This window comes from Lycorma delicatula, chromosome 1 (genome assembly GCF_047948215.1).
Source record: "Lycorma delicatula isolate Av1 chromosome 1, ASM4794821v1, whole genome shotgun sequence".
Classification (NCBI taxonomy): domain Eukaryota; kingdom Metazoa; phylum Arthropoda; class Insecta; order Hemiptera; family Fulgoridae; genus Lycorma; species Lycorma delicatula.
In genome coordinates this window covers 16,645,703-16,665,007 of record NC_134455.1, presented here as the reverse complement: position 1 = coordinate 16,665,007, position 19,305 = coordinate 16,645,703, and the positions used below count along the sequence as shown (strand labels likewise).

At 31.2% G+C, this 19,305-nt stretch overlaps 1 protein-coding gene across 4 annotated transcripts in view; it reads left to right on the top strand.

The window, feature by feature from the left end:
* The window catches only part of LOC142329398 (mitoferrin-2-like), a 122,304-nt gene that overhangs the window by 55,085 nt on the left and 47,914 nt on the right, over positions 1-19,305 (top strand). For all 4 annotated transcript variants that reach the window (XR_012757505.1, XR_012757515.1, XM_075374011.1 and 1 more), the window contains exon 3: positions 8,023-8,079. Coding sequence is in view for 2 of the 4 variants with exons in the window: in XM_075374011.1 (XP_075230126.1) it covers positions 8,023-8,079 (57 nt within the window). In the remaining 2 variants the exon portion in view is untranslated. The remainder of the gene's footprint in view (positions 1-8,022; positions 8,080-19,305) is intronic.

Genomic DNA, 19,305 nt, shown 5'->3' with positions numbered 1-19,305 from the left:
AGTTTGTTAAATTCTGGTTATAAGTTATTTTTCATAATTTTGATTAATCTAATGAGACCCATTGTAGTCATTGTGTTGCTAGAAGAACAAACTGCTTTCCAGAAGGAATGTTCGTGTACGGATAAATATCTTTGTATTAAAACAGATTATAGTGAAGAGAATTTAACTGCAGAACTTATATAATATAGTGATTATTGATTATGAAAAGGCCTTCGATAGATTATTAAAAGGTAAATTATGGAATATAATGGCGGAAAGACGAATTCCTTTACAAATTATTGAGATATTAAAAACCTATACCAGGACACAAGAGCGGAGGTTAGATACAAAATGGAAAGGTTGAATATAGGAAAGTGAACATGGGCGTAAGACAAGGGTATGGAATTTCACCTATATTGTTTGATATTTATTTAGATGACACCATTAGAGAATGGAAAAATAGGTTAAGAATTTTAAAAATTGATGATAATATTTATCAGAAGTTTTGTAATGACGCTTTTGTCTGCCGATGATCAGGTTATTATATCCAACAGAGAAGATTATCTACAGTGTGCAATGTTTGAATTAAATAAGACAGTCAAAAAATATAATTTTAATATCTCGCCGGGTAAAACAGTTTCCATGGCCTTTTCTGGATTAGATCTGCTGCGATGTAAATTAGTAATAAAGGATAATCATTGACTAAGTGAATGGATTTAAATTTCTTAGTTGCAGTATATTACTTTTTGTGGAAAAGGTTATAAAAAATAAGATAGAAAAGTTTAATAAAATGTGTTAATTATTATGTGTTTATTAAAGTGTGTTAATTATTAGGAAAACATTGCGTGGCCAGGTGAGTAATGATACAATAATGAAACTTTATAAAAGCATAGCGTTCTGGTGGGTCTGTATGGTAGTGAAACATGGGTTTTGACATCAGCTGATAAAAGCCGATTACAGGTTGCTGAAATGTGTTTTCTTACATCTGTTACAGGAATTACGTGAAGAGATAGAGTACGAAAAGATGAAGTGCGACAACAGCTGATTATTTTCAACTTGAATGACAAAATAATTGAATAAAGAAATAATTAGAAACAACTTTTGGATTGAATGGATAATTGTCTTTTTCCCAGGAAGATAATAAGATAAGATAATAAATAATATACATAATCTAAAGAAGATAACAGACCAGTGGAATACAGGAATATTGGAAGACCCAAGAAGAGATGGGAAGAAAATTTACTTTAAGTTTGCAACAGGTCGAAAGACCTAAGGCTTAATGATGATGATGACATCTATTTAAAAACTATTTTTATTAAGTAATATATAGAACTGCAATGGGTAGCTATTTCTCCAGAATCTGACTAATCTTTTCATTTAACCTAGAAATTGAAATCTAATATTTTTCACAAGTTTCATCTGAGGTACTTAAGTGATATTTTTAACTTTTCTCGCCACTTGAATTTGTTTATATAAATATATATTTTTTGAAAAGAAATTACAACAAAAGGTACCTTTGAAATTGAAAGTAATGAGATTTTAAAAATTAAAATTAATCACATTTTATCATTTTTTACACATTGATTGTTATATTATGAATATTAACTAAGATTTTCATCCTAAACAATTGCAAATTGCATTTTAATGTGATTATTTTTAATGAAATAATGGCTGCCCCCTTGCTGGGAAATCAAACCTAGCTCCAGTTAAATGTAAAGTTAGATTCCTAACCATTAAATTGTCTGACTGACTTTTGGTGTTTGCTTCAGTTTAATTTTTCAATTCAAATTTGTTAAACTTGAACGTATATACGAAAGAAAAATGGTTCTTGTAGATTTGTGACTAACGATGGGATGAGTCAACGAAGGGCAGATGGTCCTACCGGCTGATCCTGGACCTTTAGAGATGGCTGGACTGTGAAGACGGAAAACTGGGGTACGAGTTGACCTTACTGTCAACAGGTGTTTGAAAGCATTCCTGTGCGTGAGGACACAGTGTTCAGAACACTCTGTATTCATGTGGAATTGGTTCCAGGACATAAGTTTGGTGGACTAAACAGATGTGACATGTTGTATCCGTGATGTTTGTCAAGATTACCTGAATGGTGATGGTGGAAGAAATGCTGGGGTGAACAATTCCCCTGAGTCTTCCTTGGGTCTGTGTTCATATTGAAGCAGATCCAGCCCCAAGGTGGAAAAATGTGATTAACGGATCGGGGCAAAATATATGTAATCCCCTAAACTATCCAATCTTCAAAAAAAGTCCATTTAAATCCTAATTCTGTGGTAATGAAAATGTTGTGGTGGCAGAATCCGCTACAAAATACTCTAAAATAAAATAAAAGTAATGAAAAAATAAAATAAAAATAAAACCTAAAATTTTAATGTCCCTGCCTTTGGACATAGTTTTTTTTATCATTCTTTACTGTTTATAATCGAAATCTAAGTTTTATTTATTTAACTTCTTGCACTACATCTGTACTTGAGAAGTTTATTTATCTCATAGATATTTTTAAATTACCTTTGTACAGTAATTATAAGTATGACAAAATGGTGTTCTAAAAGTGATCACTGCTAGAAGCCAAATCCAGATGAGTTGATTTTCACTGGTGTAAATAAATTTCTTAAGTTAAATTTTTAAGTTGGGCAAAGTGGTCATTATATATAATCAGTTTGTATCATCAAATCAACAATTTCATTGCTGAAATTACAGAGAAATTCATATACATGTAACATCAGGGATGGGTAACTTGATATTCTGGTGTGCTGTAATTCATTAAGTGGACTTCAAGCACATAAGATTCCTGAGATCCTGACCATCGTAAGGGAAGTCATCCGCTTTGTGACTATTCTAGTCACCACACCACCCCCTTCATTCCTAGTCCTGATGGGCTTTGTTGGAGATTGTTTTATTGACCCTCTTTACTGATTACATATTATAGTCATCAGCTAGGCCTCGGTCAGGATGTTACTGATCCAAATTCCTGTGTAGATATTTCCATCAGTGATTAACAACTCAGCCTTTGTGTTCGCTGCAAGCTTCTTCAGACATCTCTCTTCTGTTCTACATCATTGCCCTGACAACTATCTAACTGAGTTATATCATTTAACCCACGCCTAATTCTAAATACTCTTAAGTGATTCTTAGTATTCATAGACTTAACTAATTATTAACTAATCTTAAACAGTGCGTTAATCTCATAATGCACAAAAATTGTTTTTCGCAATTATTACTGCCTCAGATTCGTTCTTTGATAACAAAGTTTATCTAAGTTTAAATCAACTTAATTTCAGTTGGGAATTCGCTGACTCAATGTCTGCACATTCAGAGGAAATTCTCATCTACTTCAAGTTACTGAACTTCTGATCTGGTCCACTTTTGGAATGATGATTAATCCCACATTGCAGCTCCATCACAACAATTGAATTCCCTACAAAATAAGAAAATTAAATTTCATCTAACTGGGGCTCGATGCCAAACACTCCTACCATTGCCCATTAAATGCCCAAGCAGGTCCCTAGTACCCGGGGTACTACTGTAATTAAAATAAGCATCAAACTCCTTTAGCTGCTCTTTGTAGAGCAAGAAACTTGTGGAAGCTAGTCCAGTATTTGCTCTCTAAGAGTTTTCCAAGTTAATCCACTATTCCAGAAAGGAATTAACTCTCAGCCTTCCTAACAACCCCGGTATGTTTAGCTTCATACTTCGGACAAACATAGAGGACATGGTCTATGGTATCATCGACCCTACAATCCAGGCAATGACCCGACCCAAACCTAGCCTATTTGTGTCTGAAAGCATTACGTCCAGATAGAAATTGAATACTATAATGACTGTAGAAACCCACCTAATAGCTACCAAACCTGTAACATCTGGAAAAATACCATCTGTATAATGACCAGTAGAAGATTCGTTTCACTTAATCTACCAAGATTCAAAACCCTGGTCTTCAATCTCATACGAGCTCTGCAGTAAGGTGACCTGATTTCTTGGAAGTGTAGCGCAAATTGTGTTCTGTGGCAAGAATATCAGTAGGTTTTACCTGTTGATACCGGCGTAACCCCCAGTAACCCCCATAACTGCTAAGAAAAGAAGCAGTAATTCTTTTAAATATTCTTTAAAATATTCTTCTTTTAAAGAATAAATATTCTTTAAAAGAATATTATTCTTTCTTTTAAATATTGTTATATTTCCCTATATTCTTTAAACTGCATATGACGAGCCCAAATGGGCGCAGTGTACAACATAATGGCCTTACATTTATAAAGAACATGCCTGGTACAAAAATTAAACTCTCAATAGGGATGGATGACCTTATGTACACCAAAGAAAGCATCCCACACCACCTTTTTTGCAAAAACCTGATGGTGCTACCTGAATCGAAGATTCTCATGAAGAATAACAGCCAGATATTTCTGAATAGGACATACGTGATGGGAAGGCCCACCATCGATACCCGCGCTAGTCGTATATCGGCTAATTGACCTTTTAAGAAAGCCTTGAAGTTTAGCATGCCTGGGTCAACTTGAACTCGACCTCATTTCGCAAGTTTCCTTCAACCGGTCCATCATTCACATAAGCAATGATGCGGCAAACGCTGAGCAACCCTCAACCGCATCAAACAGTAGAACTCGACAATCCAGATGAGAGGATTTAATATATTGCCTGGTTTATATCCTTTAGACAGCCTACTTCTGAACTGCTGTCATGAAGAACGAATAGTTCTATTGCTGAAATAGCTTGAGAGCACCTCACTTTCAATCTGTGTGCAATCATGCACAGGTATTAATGTCATGACCATACCTGTGTTAGAATGATTTTGCTGCTGCTTTTCTTTTATAAATAGCCTTAGGCACATTCCGAATTAATGTCCAACAGTAATCGACTAGCATGTTAGTATTCCATTTCACTTTATATTGGCTTTCCATCACCGAAATGTCGGTGGAAACATTCATCGTGTTTGTCACGTACATCTCCGAGATTGTCCGGGAAAAAATCCAGATGTGAGTGGAGGATAGGTATTTTCAAAGACATATTACATCTCATAGCTCTGTATAAAGTAAGTTGTTGATTAACAATATCTTGGTAATTGTCAGATTTTTGTTTCCCAAGAAAGTTTTTGTCACTAAGTTTTTGTCTTTCATTGTTTTTACAAAATTTTCATTAGCCCTAGCTTGATATGGAGAGGGGGTAAAAATATTTTTTTGGGTTCAACTAAGGGCTCATTAATAATACTTTTCCCATTTGGAGTTAAATTGTCTCGTTTCTTCCATTCTTTGGTAACATAATGTTTATCCCTAGCTTGGCTGTCCCATTCACAAAGAAAACACGTGTACTTAGTATAGCCTAACTGCATGCATGCCTAACAAAATAGCTATAACTTTCAAATCACCACATATGTTCTAGTTATGTTTTTTATAATTTATTTTTTCAAGAACATCTTCCATCACATTATATGCCTCTTCCAAATTAATCCATAAGCGACTGGTATTGAAGGATATTTGTTACTGTTGTGTAGTAAACCACTTTTAAACTATACTTGGAGGAATCTATGAAAGTCCTCAGGTTTATGAGCTTGTCCTAAGTGCAACATAAGCTCATCAGAATTTGTGCAATAAACCAAATTATTTTCATCAATAAAGTACTGAGAAAGTTCTTTTTGTTGGCTTCGAAAGCCCAAAATCTTTGTACTTTTTTTTTAGGTAGATTCCATCCTTGCAGTCTTGATCCTAACAGCATCAAGATTCACCTTGATTATTTGATAAAATTTAAATCCCTAACCAAGTCATTTAATTCACCTTGTGTTGTAAGTTGTGGCTTATTGGAAGATAATTCAAAATCAAAATCATTGTTGTCTTCTTCAGTACTGCCTGATTCTTCATTGCTGCTTTTAAAACATACATTCACACGTGCTCAGGAACTGGAATAATTTCACTGTGAGGTGAAATTGCAGATTGCAGTGAAGGATGTTTTACAGTATGTTTAAATTTTTTTAGAAATTCCAGACACATGTTAAACAAAAGTAACAAACGGTTACATGATCCTTTGGGTCACACCAAACCATAGGTACACCAAATGGCAGAGCCTTTCGTGTACCTTTCAGCCATCCTCTTAAATATGCAGAACAATTAGTTCATACTATATGAGGAGCCCACATCTTATCCTGATCACCAATTTTACCCTGAAGATACAAATGATATGCTTTTTTAATTAAAGGTGTAATGTTTTTTTTCTATTTGATTGTACAGTAAACTCACCACATACATAACAAAAGGCATCCACATCATTTACATAATTTTGAGGTATTATGTTACTGCACTGTTGAAAAACTTAAGACAGCAATAATACTGAAAAAAATTAATTCATTCCTAAATCTAGTGCTTAATGCAAACAACACAGCTGTGTTTTCAACTACATGTTTTGGCCTGTACACACATAATTAATCTGATGAATGCTCACACTTCAGTATTAGATATGATGTCATAATATATGACTATGATATGATTTAATTCTTTGTCTAGTGTTGTTTATTTACAGCTTACAAATTATCTTAACAAATATAACAACAAAAAATGAGCTAACAAAATACAATATAGGAGCTTAAACAAAAAAAATCCTTTATTAAAAATGTTTCAAAACTGGTGGATGATAGATTCCGAGTTCATGTTCGTTTTCAGCATCAAAAAACAGATTAAAATCATGTATCGCATGTTAGGAAACAAAAACTATGTTATCAGTGTTATTAAGCCCTGGATGTATCCAAGACACTCCTAACACATATTTGGATTCATTTGAAGCAGTACTCATAACCTTCTAAATGGCATCTTCTTTGCCCTTTACCAGAGTGAAGACCATACTGATTGTTCATCAAGAAGCGCCTAAAAGGTAGTCTTCAAACCAGCAGGTTTGGAATCTATGAATATATAAGTATTGCATTTTTATATTCAGGAAAACCATAGTTTGTATGGATTCTTGCAGAAGTGAACTTATTATATTTAGCTGAAAATCTCAGTGGTCACTATACTTTGTCAGTGTATACCAGTTAACTAACCAGGAGTTTATAAAAGTTAAATTGTTAAAACACAATCTATACACCCTTTTTACCTGTAGTATTCGTATTTTCGGCTGGTTTCTATATGAAACTTGCTATTAAATGATATTATAATAATTATTATTAAAGCACTAGTTTTTGTGCTTGTTGTTTTGATTGGTTATATACAAGATTCCTGTACCTGTACCATCTTATGATTCAGTTATATGATGATCCATACTACACCAAATACAGAAACCATTACAACTACTGGAATGTGTTGTTTTTTTTTTAATTTAATTTAATTTTGTTAAAATTGCAGCATATTAGTCAGTTTGTTTTCTCTTTAGTAAAAGTAAGTTAGTCATAAAAGTCTAAAATCTAATATTACTCTTATTAAATGGTTAAATATATTCAGAAAAAATATCATTTTATTATCAAATCATGTTCTTGGAAAAAAAATTATGTTTCTTAATATTAACAATTTAAATAACAAACTGAACCAGATTTATTAAATACAAAGTTTATAAAACTCCTGACATAATACTTTCAGTTGCACATGCAAACTATCTTCAGCAGGCTTAAAGGTGAGTGAATGCATTGAAAGGCGAGTTGTAAATTTTAAAGCTGTATTTAACAAATTTTTTATTTAAAATCTTACTGTTTAAAATGTTGATAGTCATAAATCAGTTTCATTGCTGGGTGTTATGCACAAAATATAAACAGTTAAAATTTATAAGAGATAATTATATTTTATGTTGCTTTTTTTTATTACTTAAGAGAGAACTTGAAATATAGAACAACTGAACATATGTATGTTTAAAGTCATCTTCATACTGTATAAAAAAAAATTCACATCCACATAAATCTCGACTTACTACACTATTAGATTAGATTATTGCTGTTATTTTTATAGTATTAGCTTATGTCAATAGTATTAGCTTTGCAATCATTTTTTTGATAAAACCAAGATTACAACATTAACAATAAAATAAGATATTGTTCTGTTTCAGGGGCTGCTGGATGTTTTTCAACAGTTCTACATGATGGAATTATGACCCCTGCTGACGGTGAGAGATTTTGTATGTTCTTTATTTATACAGTAATGAAATAATTACATATGAGTATATATGAGAATAAGTATATTTTATATGAGGAAGCAAGCAAATTATTATTTTTTTTTATAAAGAAGTGATTTTATTACAGAAGGATAAAATGAAAGGACTTTTAGAAAACATTTAGTAATTTTTGTTATTTTACGGTTATAGCAGAAAGTTTTTTTCTGTAAAAAAATAAAAAATAAATGGACTTTGTAGTTTTATATTAGATTTAACAGTTTCATAACCTTTTACTTTGCTGAGGTATTACTACTGACAGTCTTCCCCCAAAGCTGAAGAGATCTGTATATAGCTGGAACATTTTTTGCAGCGTTCTGTCTGCAAACCAGAAGACTTATTCTCACATAGACTTTGTTGGACAGTCCTTGGTAGCTTATTTATATCAGTTTTTTGGGATATTTTTAATGACAGAATAAGTACTTTTAAATTTTTGTTCCGGTCTAATTAAAAAACTTTGGTATGGGTAGTGAGAATTTCTAAAATATACTTTGGAAATTATAAATTAAAAGAAATTGTATTATTTGTATGTACATATAGTTTTGGGCTCAGGATTTGATTCCATTAAGACATGCTGTAGGCATGGGTTGAAAATTCTGAAGTTACAACTTCATTATTGATGAAGAAAGTGTGTATATCTAATAAAAAAATAAAACGGCAGAAACTGTAGTGTAGTGTTCATATCATATTGCTTGACAACATGCTGTTTCATTATGCCTTTTCAGCACACTTTGGGTAGAATGTTGATCCTAAATTTAAATGGATGTACAAGTGTTTGGTAAGAATATTGGTTATCATTTTATAATATCCTTTTGGAAATCATATAAAATCCTTGAATGACTATATTAAGCGTACAAGATCTAGATTTTTTATGCACTTTTTTTTATGGAGATTCAAAGAAAAGAATTAAGTATTCCATGATCGTCCTTACAGCATTTTTGAATTAATAACAAGGAGTTGTGAAAAGATGAAAGCATCTCATTGTACCTGTTGAAATGAGTTGCTGCAAATTTGAGTTTATGAATGGATACCATTTACATAATGTTATTTAAGTGGTAGCATTTTAAATGTTATAATTACATAAATGAATTGTTATGAAAAGTGCATGATGAATGGTATAGGTTTAGCCTTTGGATAGCTACTTAAGTTTAAATTTTATTAAATGGGTCTTTAAATCACTCATTCCTGTTTACTCACAAGTTATTTAATTTCTTGTCCCAGACAAGATATTATCATCCCAAATTACAGTAGCCTAATTGAAGGTAATTCATTTATGGGTATTCCCTTGAATAGATACAGTAGGAATTGTGTTAACCATCCCCTAGTCTCCATGTTGGCACCATGTTGCAAGATAACTGCTGTTTATTGGGGTTTAGTGGAGGAGGTAGCAGTTCTGTATGATTCCTAAGTAGCAGTTATCCAAAAACCTAAACTAGTGTCCAAGATGCTTATTGATTAATGCATCTCCTAAATCTAAACTAGAGGGGTTACAAAAATTGTCTTTTGATGCCATTTTTTCCAAGATTATTATTAAATAACAACTTGTATCCTGTTTCATTGCATTGGCTGTTCTCTAATAATAAACACTTGGATTATGTTATATTTGCTATAAACAAATTATTGATATGCATCAGTGGCATCAATAAAATCTTCCTAAAAATACACAGAATGTCTAATTGTTGTAGAAGGACATAAATTCAGCCAAATTAATGAAAATGTTCCTGTGCCAAAGATTTCTCCTGTGAGACATTTTTATCATGCCTCAATTAATTTGACAGTCAGTGTATGTCTTTGTCTGTATGGGTGCATATGTATATTTTTAGAATGAATTAATTTTTTTTTTTAGTAAGTAAATTTTTTTTTATAATTTGTAAAAGTGCTTTAAAGAGAATTTTTTATGGATTTCGTGGTGATATGATTTGTAATGCTATTTTCAATATAGACATTAATACCATGACAGTTTCAGCATTAATTATTACATTTATAATTCAAACAAAATCATTAGTTATGTACAGGTGATTCAAAGAAATGGGAAATTTAAAAAATTAAATAACAATGAAAATTTTTTTTAGAAAATGAATTTTATTTCATGTAATTGTACAAATGTTGCCATTTTAGGATACATACATTTTAGTTTATTTTTTAAAGGTGACATTTTGCAGGTGACCTCCTCTTCTGCATAAACACTCACGAAGTCTCTTCGTTAAATTGTTCATGGTTTGACGTAACATCTCAACTGGAATTTCCGCAATTGCTTCTCGGATCTTCGCCTTCAGTTCTTCCGTTTAGAGCAGGTCTACTGTGGAACACTTTGCTTTTAAGGTGACTCCACAAAAAGTAATTGCAAGCTGAGAGATCAGGCGCTCTGGGAGGCCATCTAATGTCACCATTTCGTGAAATGACACGTTTACAAACAATCGGCATACAGCTAACACCGATATTCGTGCAGTATGTGATGTTGCTCAGTCTTGTTGAAACCAGGCTGTGTTAAGAATTGGTGGAAATCTCTTATGTTGTTCCACAACAAAGGTTTCAAGCACGGCTACGTAACGAGCCGACGTCACTGTAATCGCAAGACCGTTGTTATCCTCAAAAAAATAAGGGCCTATAACACCGTAAGATGACATACCACACCACACGGTCACTTTCTGGCTGTGCAACGGACGCTGGTGCAGCTGCGTAGGATTTTCTTGTGCCCAGTATCTGAAATTTTGCTTGTTAACAAATCCACTGAGGTGGAAATGCGCTCCGTCAGACATCCACAGTTCGTGAACAAACTCTTTGTTATCATTTATCTTCGGAAGCATTACATTACAGCATTGTGCTCGCACAACTGCATAGTTCAGTTTCAGTTCCTGGACGATTTGCAACTTGTATGGATGGTATTGCAAGTCCTTCACTAACATTCTTCAAACACTTGAGCTATGCAATTATAAAGATGCTGAGAGATGACGGATTGACCGATGTGGACTTCGTGTGACAGCATCTTGTAAAGCTTGAACATTCTGTGGTGTACAGACGGTTCGCTCACGGCCTGGAGGTTTCTTTTTCATTGCCGAACCAGTTTCCTCAAAATTAGATATCCATGTTTTAATTGCATGTGCTGATGGAACACGGCCGTGCCGTCCCAGATTAAAATGAGGGCGAAATTCTCTTCGCACTCCTTCCACACTGTCATTGTTTTTGTAAAACGCTTTAATAGCAAATGCACGTTGCGCACCACTCCAAAGATCCATGACAACTAAATGGCAAGTTAGGTTAGAGAGGCTGGCGCCACTTATCAAGTGGTACTAATCACCCACGGCTACCAACACAACTTTCAAAATTTCCCGTTTCTTTGAATCACCCTGTATTATTTATTAAATATAGTTATTTATAAATCCTAAAATTAATTTATTTTAAAATTTTATTTTTATTTTAAACTTCTAAAATAATAGTTAAAAATTTTTAATTTTATTAATATACAGCTCAGGTAGTAAGATATTTTGAATTTTGTATAAAACCTTGGACGAAGAAATATTAGTATTTTCATGGCTATTTTGCTAGTTTCTTTTGCCTAAAAAAAATGTGAATCATTACCAAAGCAAATTACCATTGAGATGTTGGATGATTTAGAAATCTAACCCCACAACAATCACCATTAATGAAGTAACATTAGCAGACAGCACAGGCCAGTGATGAAGTTGAATGCCTATAAAACCAAAGCTATGTCTGAAACTTTATTCCATTTTAAAATGAAATATAAATATCAATTTCCAAAAATTCACTTCTTGAGCGAAAAGTGTTCTTTAATGACCATTTATTAATTTTCCTTTCTCTGTGTTTGAAACCACTCCAACCTTTACTGGAAACTTGCGCAGAAAATTTTGCTTTTATTATACCAGAACTTTTTTTTTATATGGTACTAACTGTATGGAAGACATATGGGTTGTGTGCTTTCCTCTTAATTGTTCATTTTCAATGTTTGAAAAATATAGATATTTACTTTCATTATAGTGGCTATCCTTACAAACATTGGCTTACAGTAGTTTCTTTGATGTGAATCAGAATTATTCCTTATTATCTCTTTTTCCCATTTAAAATACTTTTGGTCATATGGAGTGTTGCCTGCATGTATGTAGGCCGTCAAGTGACAGTTAAACACCAAAATCAGGTTCACGCACGGAAAGGTACAAAATCTAAGACTTTTTTACCTTCTTCAGCACAAAAAACATCCAGTAGAGTTTGCTGCAAATGTGATTTACATGTTCTTGTTGAATATGCAGTGGTTCAAAATTAAAATCTGAAAGACAGAACTCAACATTAATTTTCTTACTTATTTTAACCAAAAGTCATATCTTGAGTTTCTCTTTTTCATGGTAAAACATTCTTTACCTTCAGGAAAAGCAGCAAAATGACTCTTTTAATCATCATAGATAGGAGCAAATAGATCAAAATAAAGTACATATTCTGGTGGCACAAATTAGAGTTTAATGTAAATAATTACATGTTCCCATATTCTTGAATCTTTACTGTTATTGTATTTGATTATGTTTGACGAAAAAATCAAGTATCTATTTATACAAAAGACTTAATATCTTGAAAATTAAAATCAGGCTAACTGGCTGATAGCTGTCTGGCTTTGTTGGGCATTTTTATACATTAATAAACTTTATAGCAATTATATTTTTAGAAAGTTAAGTTATTAAAAATAATAAAATCATTTATTAAATAGGAGTCAAGGTGGGATTTCATTGTTAATAACTGAGGCCTTTGAATTACAACAGTAATAAGCAACTTAATTAACCAATTTACCTTTATCATACTAAAGAGATGCCTCCAGAACATGAGATTTCATTCTAATTTTACATAAGAGCATTCCAGCATCTACCTCGTTCAAGCTAGTAAACTGTAACCAATAGCAATGTCAATAAAAAAGACATTAAAAGTGTGTGATGTACTCTCTAATTTCATTTGAAAATACCACTTTTATTTCTAGTTATTTACATTGTTGTCTTAAAAAACTTAGAAATATATATAATGTAATTGTACGCAACCCATATTTATATATCTTTTACTAAACAATATTTTCTTTTTACTGTAATTGTAAGTATATATTTTTAATATCACTTTTAGTGTTTTTAAATATACATACAATGCAAACATTTTACCATTCAACAATCTTAAATCACTGATGGAGTACCTCCCTCTTTATCTGCTTTGGTTTTTAACTGGAAAAGCATCATCAAACAATTTGCAGTAATACTTTTAAAATAATTGAAAGAAAGTTTATACTTCAACAATTTAAAAATGAAATTCAGTTAGAATTTAAAAGTAACAGAAAATAAAAATAAAAACAACTGGCACTCTTTCGGCCTTTTGAAATACCTTACATATATTATTATTTAAATAAATAAAAGGATGTGAAAATAGAAGCGATTGGAGTGAAGCATATCAGTCACCTTGACCTTATAACCAATAGAAGGAAAACAGGTGAAAATATAAATCACACTACTCTTTCCAAGTAGGTAGAAAAGATAAAAATACATATTTACAATTTTAAAATATTACTAACATTTTTTTCAAATGAGTTCTTTTTGTTCATATTGTTTAGTGTGAAGCATATAATAAAACTTTCCATCTACTTTTTCATCAATATTTTCTTATAAAACATTCTTATATCCTAAAGGAGAACTCTAAAAGTGAAATAAAATCAAACCCAGTTCTACTAAGGACATCGTACACTTAAATATTTTTGTCAGAACAAAATTTGCTTAAATATATACAAATTCTTTTAAATATAGATTATAGATGAATCTATTTTTGTGTAGAATGGCTGTTCACTGAGCCAGTGCTATTTAAACTTATCTGATCAGTTGTCAGTAATAACATCTCAAAAGACCATTTCAATACAGAACCTTGAATCATAATTTTTTTTTTAAATTATACTTAGATTTTTTCATATTACATTTTTCAAAAATACATCTTTTTTTTTTAATCGGGTTGAGAAATTTATAATCTTTTAATGTTTTTTGTGTGAATTTCATGGCTTCTATAAAGGTTTTAAATATTCCATGAAAGTAGATTACATTTAAAAATGAATGATTCATTTTTAAAAGATATATATTTTATTGTTTATTAATTTAAGGAGCTGGTGGGTAGTGGATGTATTTGCTACTTGACTCTTTTGAGAATGTTAACAAAACACAGTTTTAAAAAGAAATATTTGTATTAGTAAAATTTCTTCTTTTTGATTATATTGAGAAGAGACAAATCTTTTGGATGACAATGTGTTATTCATTTATTTATATAGGTAGAACACATTTCAAATAAAAATAATTAAGAAATGCAATATCTCAACTTTTCAATATGAATATGGTGGGTGGGGGATTAATGGCAGTTTTCACTACTGTTAATCCTGGCAGTCATTTCATTCCTTGACCACTAGTGTCAATCCCCATTATGTGATGAATCTGTGACTAGTAGTTTTCTTATCAGATTTTATTTGCTATTTGTATATTATTAATAAAAACATTATGAAGGGGTATCACATGGATGAAATTAGGTGGGAAAGGGAAGGGTTCAGATAAACAAACTGTGACTATATAATAAATGTAGATTACAAAGATTTTTTTATTAGCAATAAATTTAGTATGTAAAGATTGCATTTTATATCTTAATTAAATGGTCATCTTTCAAGTAATAAATAAAAATCTGACAGTAAATAAATAAAAATCCTAATAGACTTTTTTATAATGATAACATGTTCTCTTCAAGAAAGATAGAACGTAGTATTTACGCAAAATATCTTATCTGTTATTAATACATTACAGAGTAGTATTACTCACTAGAATAATGGACACATTGTCTGTAATTAGCGCACATTTTACTTGGAAGCAGTTTATATATTAGGTTGTGAATTTTGTGTATAGTAATGCAAATGTTGTGTATAGTAATAATTGGTGGGAGTATAATCAAAGATGATCTGTCACTTTGGGAAAAAAATTACAAATGTACCTCTGTTGGCCATTGTTTGCTTATAAAGCCAGAAGTAAACTAATAAATAAAGCTCTTGTAAAAATAAGTTACAATATTATTTATATCTTTCGCAGAGTTTATCCTTCTTAGTGTTACTTTTAAACCTCTAATTCCTCCGAACAATACATTCTCATTAATATAAATATTTTGAACATTTCATTCAAATATTTTTTGACCAACAGTAAAATAATTTTGGGCTTGTAACATTTTTTCTTTTGCCTCATCTGGAGTTTGCAAAGCTTTCACTTTCCTCTTCGTATCTTATCCAATATTTTATTAGCAAATAAAAAGTCAATATTTTATCAGCACTTTCTTTAAAGATAGTCAGGTATGATGTAAAAATTAATCAAACGTTAATTTTTTACCAGACACAAAGGAGATTTTATTTGGGGATCATGAATGTTATAGGAATATTAACATTAGTAATCTTAAAAGCTACAGAAGGAATAACATTTCCCTCTTTACCTTTGCCTTCTTATCCAATATCCCTTGGAGTCTTTTAACACCCCTAAATGCAAAACCTTTGTCATAGCTATTCAGTAGCTTAAACAACAAGTAACAATCATAAGATAAGAGATGCTAATTAGATTATCCCAACACCTTTTTAACAACGCATTTTCTTGAAGTGATTTCCATGAATCGTTGACATATTGCCATAAGAGTATTGTTTCATATACATCTTGCTTTTATTTAGTGGTTTTCCTTAATTATTACTACTGCTTGCTTTCAGTAGGATTTCTTTGTTATTTTTCTTTTTACTACTGCAGAATATTTAAAATCAATGGGTTTAATGAAGGCTGTAAATGTTATAAAGGACAGCAATCTTGAATATTTTATTATTGACTGAAGCTCAATAATTGCTTTTTGCTGAAAAGATCATCAATGGAATATAACATATTATCCATTTTTCTGTTGATAAATATTTTTCTTTTAACGAGATGTAAAGTAAATTTAAAACAATTTACTACCACCTCCTTTAATTAAAAAGACATTCTTCAGAAACAGTAACAGAAGAAAAGTCTCTCAAATTGGAAAAAGTCTTGATATTAAATTTTTTGTATAACATTATTCATATTTTTGATAAAATATGTGATTTATTTGTTATTATTATTTATATATGATTTATTTATTTATTATTTATTGTGTCACTGAAATTATTGACAGTAGTCAACTTTAAATGCTTTTGCTTTATATGATTGGTCTTTTATCTTTGCTTTATCCCTAGCTATTATTTACTAATTAAATTATCATATTCATTAAAACCATATAGTTTTTTCTCTTTGTGTAGTTCTTTGCCAGCTAGCATGGACGACCCTCCTGTTCTCACATCTTATTGGTTGTGAACAATGTTCCAGATTTAAAAATTAATTTTACTATTAATTCTTTGAGTATTATGTAATGGTTACTATACAGACTACACAGATCCGCTTCAGTTATGTGAACAGAATCTGACATCACGGTAGGATGATCCTTTGGTTCATCCATCACAAACATGAACTTTACTGTTGCTAAATACACAAGATCACTTTGAATGTGCTGCATCATTTGGTTTTTAAAGAAGTTCATGATGAATATTATTTGATGCTGTCTTTCTCCCCCAATATGCTAGTAGGGTATCTAACCTTGTAGTTAAAACCTGAACTAAATATTAGCTAAGAATCATGTTAATTTGTAATATGATAGTGGTTGATAAATAAGGAATCAAATGTTGACTTTCTTGTCATAGCTTATAGAATTTTAGTGTTCTTAAAACATTGAAGGAAACAACAAATTGGTGAAGTAATAACATTATTTGTAATGAAAAATGTTACTAACAACTTTCAGAAGGCTTTCTTTCTAGCTTGCCCTTTAATAAAAAAAAAGAAAAAGAAATACGCTATGGACACCACTTGACTTCTCCTTGTATGCCTATAAAATTACGTATATTTTTTTATTATATTTATATTTTAAATTACTTTTTTTTTCTGTTATTATTGAATTATTATTTATTGTAAAATTGTTTTTATAATCAGAGGTTAATTTATTTATTAATAAATCAGTATATTTAAATTAAAGAAAAGTTAAAAAAAAAATTAAGTCTAATTCGAACCGATGTGCTTACCCCTTGTAAGATCCAAATAGTTCATTAATTAAGATTTTATTTAGCTATAACTCTAGAACCATTGAAAATAAGTACCACTTATGATATATAGATTTCATTAGTCATAAAATCAAGCTGTACTGTTTTGCTCTGAAGCACCTTAATAAAATGCTGAACTTGTCATCATTATTAAGTATTTATTATGCCTAATTATATTCTTGTATAAACTGTAATGTCAACTCTTGGGCTCTCAAAAAATCAGTATAAGTGTTTGAGATACAAAAATGGACTGTCATTTACTATTTTCTGGTACCCTAAGTATTTGCAGACCTACATTTAGAAAATTAAGTATGTTAATTTATGCTTATAAATGTATAATCGCTAAAAAGAATGGTCATTTACTCTCAAAAAAAAAAAAATCAAAACCATTACCAAACCAGATAATGGAACTGTATTGTAGTCAACATAATACTTTGGCTTACAAGAAATGGTCTTATGCTTTTGTTGCCACTTTTAACAAATTATCAAACCGTTTGAAAAATCTTCCATACAATTTATTTAAAATTCAGTTAAAAGATTTTCTTTTACAGGAATATTGATGAAATTTTAAATAATACTAATTAAAAACCAAAAGTTTGCTTTATCTGCATCCCATTTAATGTGTATATAAATATTTGCTCAAAATAACTTCAAGTAGTAGCTTCTGAATTGTGAATTATTTTGTAGTAATTTTTTATGTAAACATTAGCCTTTAACGTAGATAAAGATAATTTATCTTATATTGATGTGATCTATATAACATATTTTTATGTATATTGGTAAAAGTAAATATGTATTTATTACATGAAAAAAATGTGTAATGTGGCTGAGAAGTTTGGCAAATTATGCAAATATCTCCGCTTTTAATCAAATTCTGGTTAAGTTTGCCTTTTTTTGTGTGTTGTAAAATTTCCATAAAATATTCTCATGCATATATTTCAAAATTATATGGTTATTTAATCATTAAAGTTAGAAAAATGTATAATTTGTATTAATCTCAAAAGATTTTTTTTTGTAATACTAGTTACATTGTTATATAATGGTAAACATTAACATAATTGCCCTAAAAGTCCTTTTTTTTTTCTACATTTTATAAATTTCTCCTATTTTTATCCTTAATGCATTTTTTTTTTTTTTTTGTAAATGTAGATTTCCTTAAGCAATTTATTTATTTAGTGTATGGCACCTACATACAAACAAATTGCAATCAAAAATTACAAACATCTAACAAATTAATATAAGCTACTGATTCTGGAGTCACCATCAGGAAATCTTCAGGAGTCCCATCATAATCTGTCCCAGGGCATATTTCTGTGATGTATTTAACAGTTTGATTTACACCACACTCGCAAAGGGGCATCAGTTTTACCCCATTTATACAGGAAATAGGCGCACCTACCATGCTGAGTTCGAATTCTGTTTAACGTTGACCATGTCTTACATGGCAAATCAAAACCCCGGCGGCTTTTGAGTAATACGTGGAATTTTGTTATTCTGCTTTGTGGTCCATTATTGACGCCAGGCGTCAGTTAGGTTGAATTCTTCCTCTGTGGCAGCAATTGCTGTTTTGATAGATTGCTTTCTACAGAGTGTCCCACAGCTACAACCAAAGATTGTTTGAACTGTCCGGTCTGCATTATCTTAGAGAAGAATCTGGCCAGCCAAAGTTTTGCATATTTTCCGCAGTTTAATAGGAATTCCAGATTGATGCCATTGAATCCTGGTGCTTTTCCTGGAGTAATATCATTGAGCACCGACTCAATCTCTTGCAAGTGTAAAAGGATGAGTGTACTCAGTCTCCCTCACCTCTCTTCGCAAGTTTCTGAGTTCACATTTTATTTCAATTGTGTGCACCCTGTCTATTAGTGCTCTAAACGTTGCCACTATGTGGGATGCTATGATGTTTGGGGAGACATTTGCTTTTTGTCTCTGAATGGGAGCTTTGCTTCCTAATTTTTTCTGAAAGTCTGAAAGTTCAGGCTTTCCGCTGTTTCTTGCAGCATCGAGGCTTTGGAGAAGCTCATCTGCCACCTCTTGATTGCCCA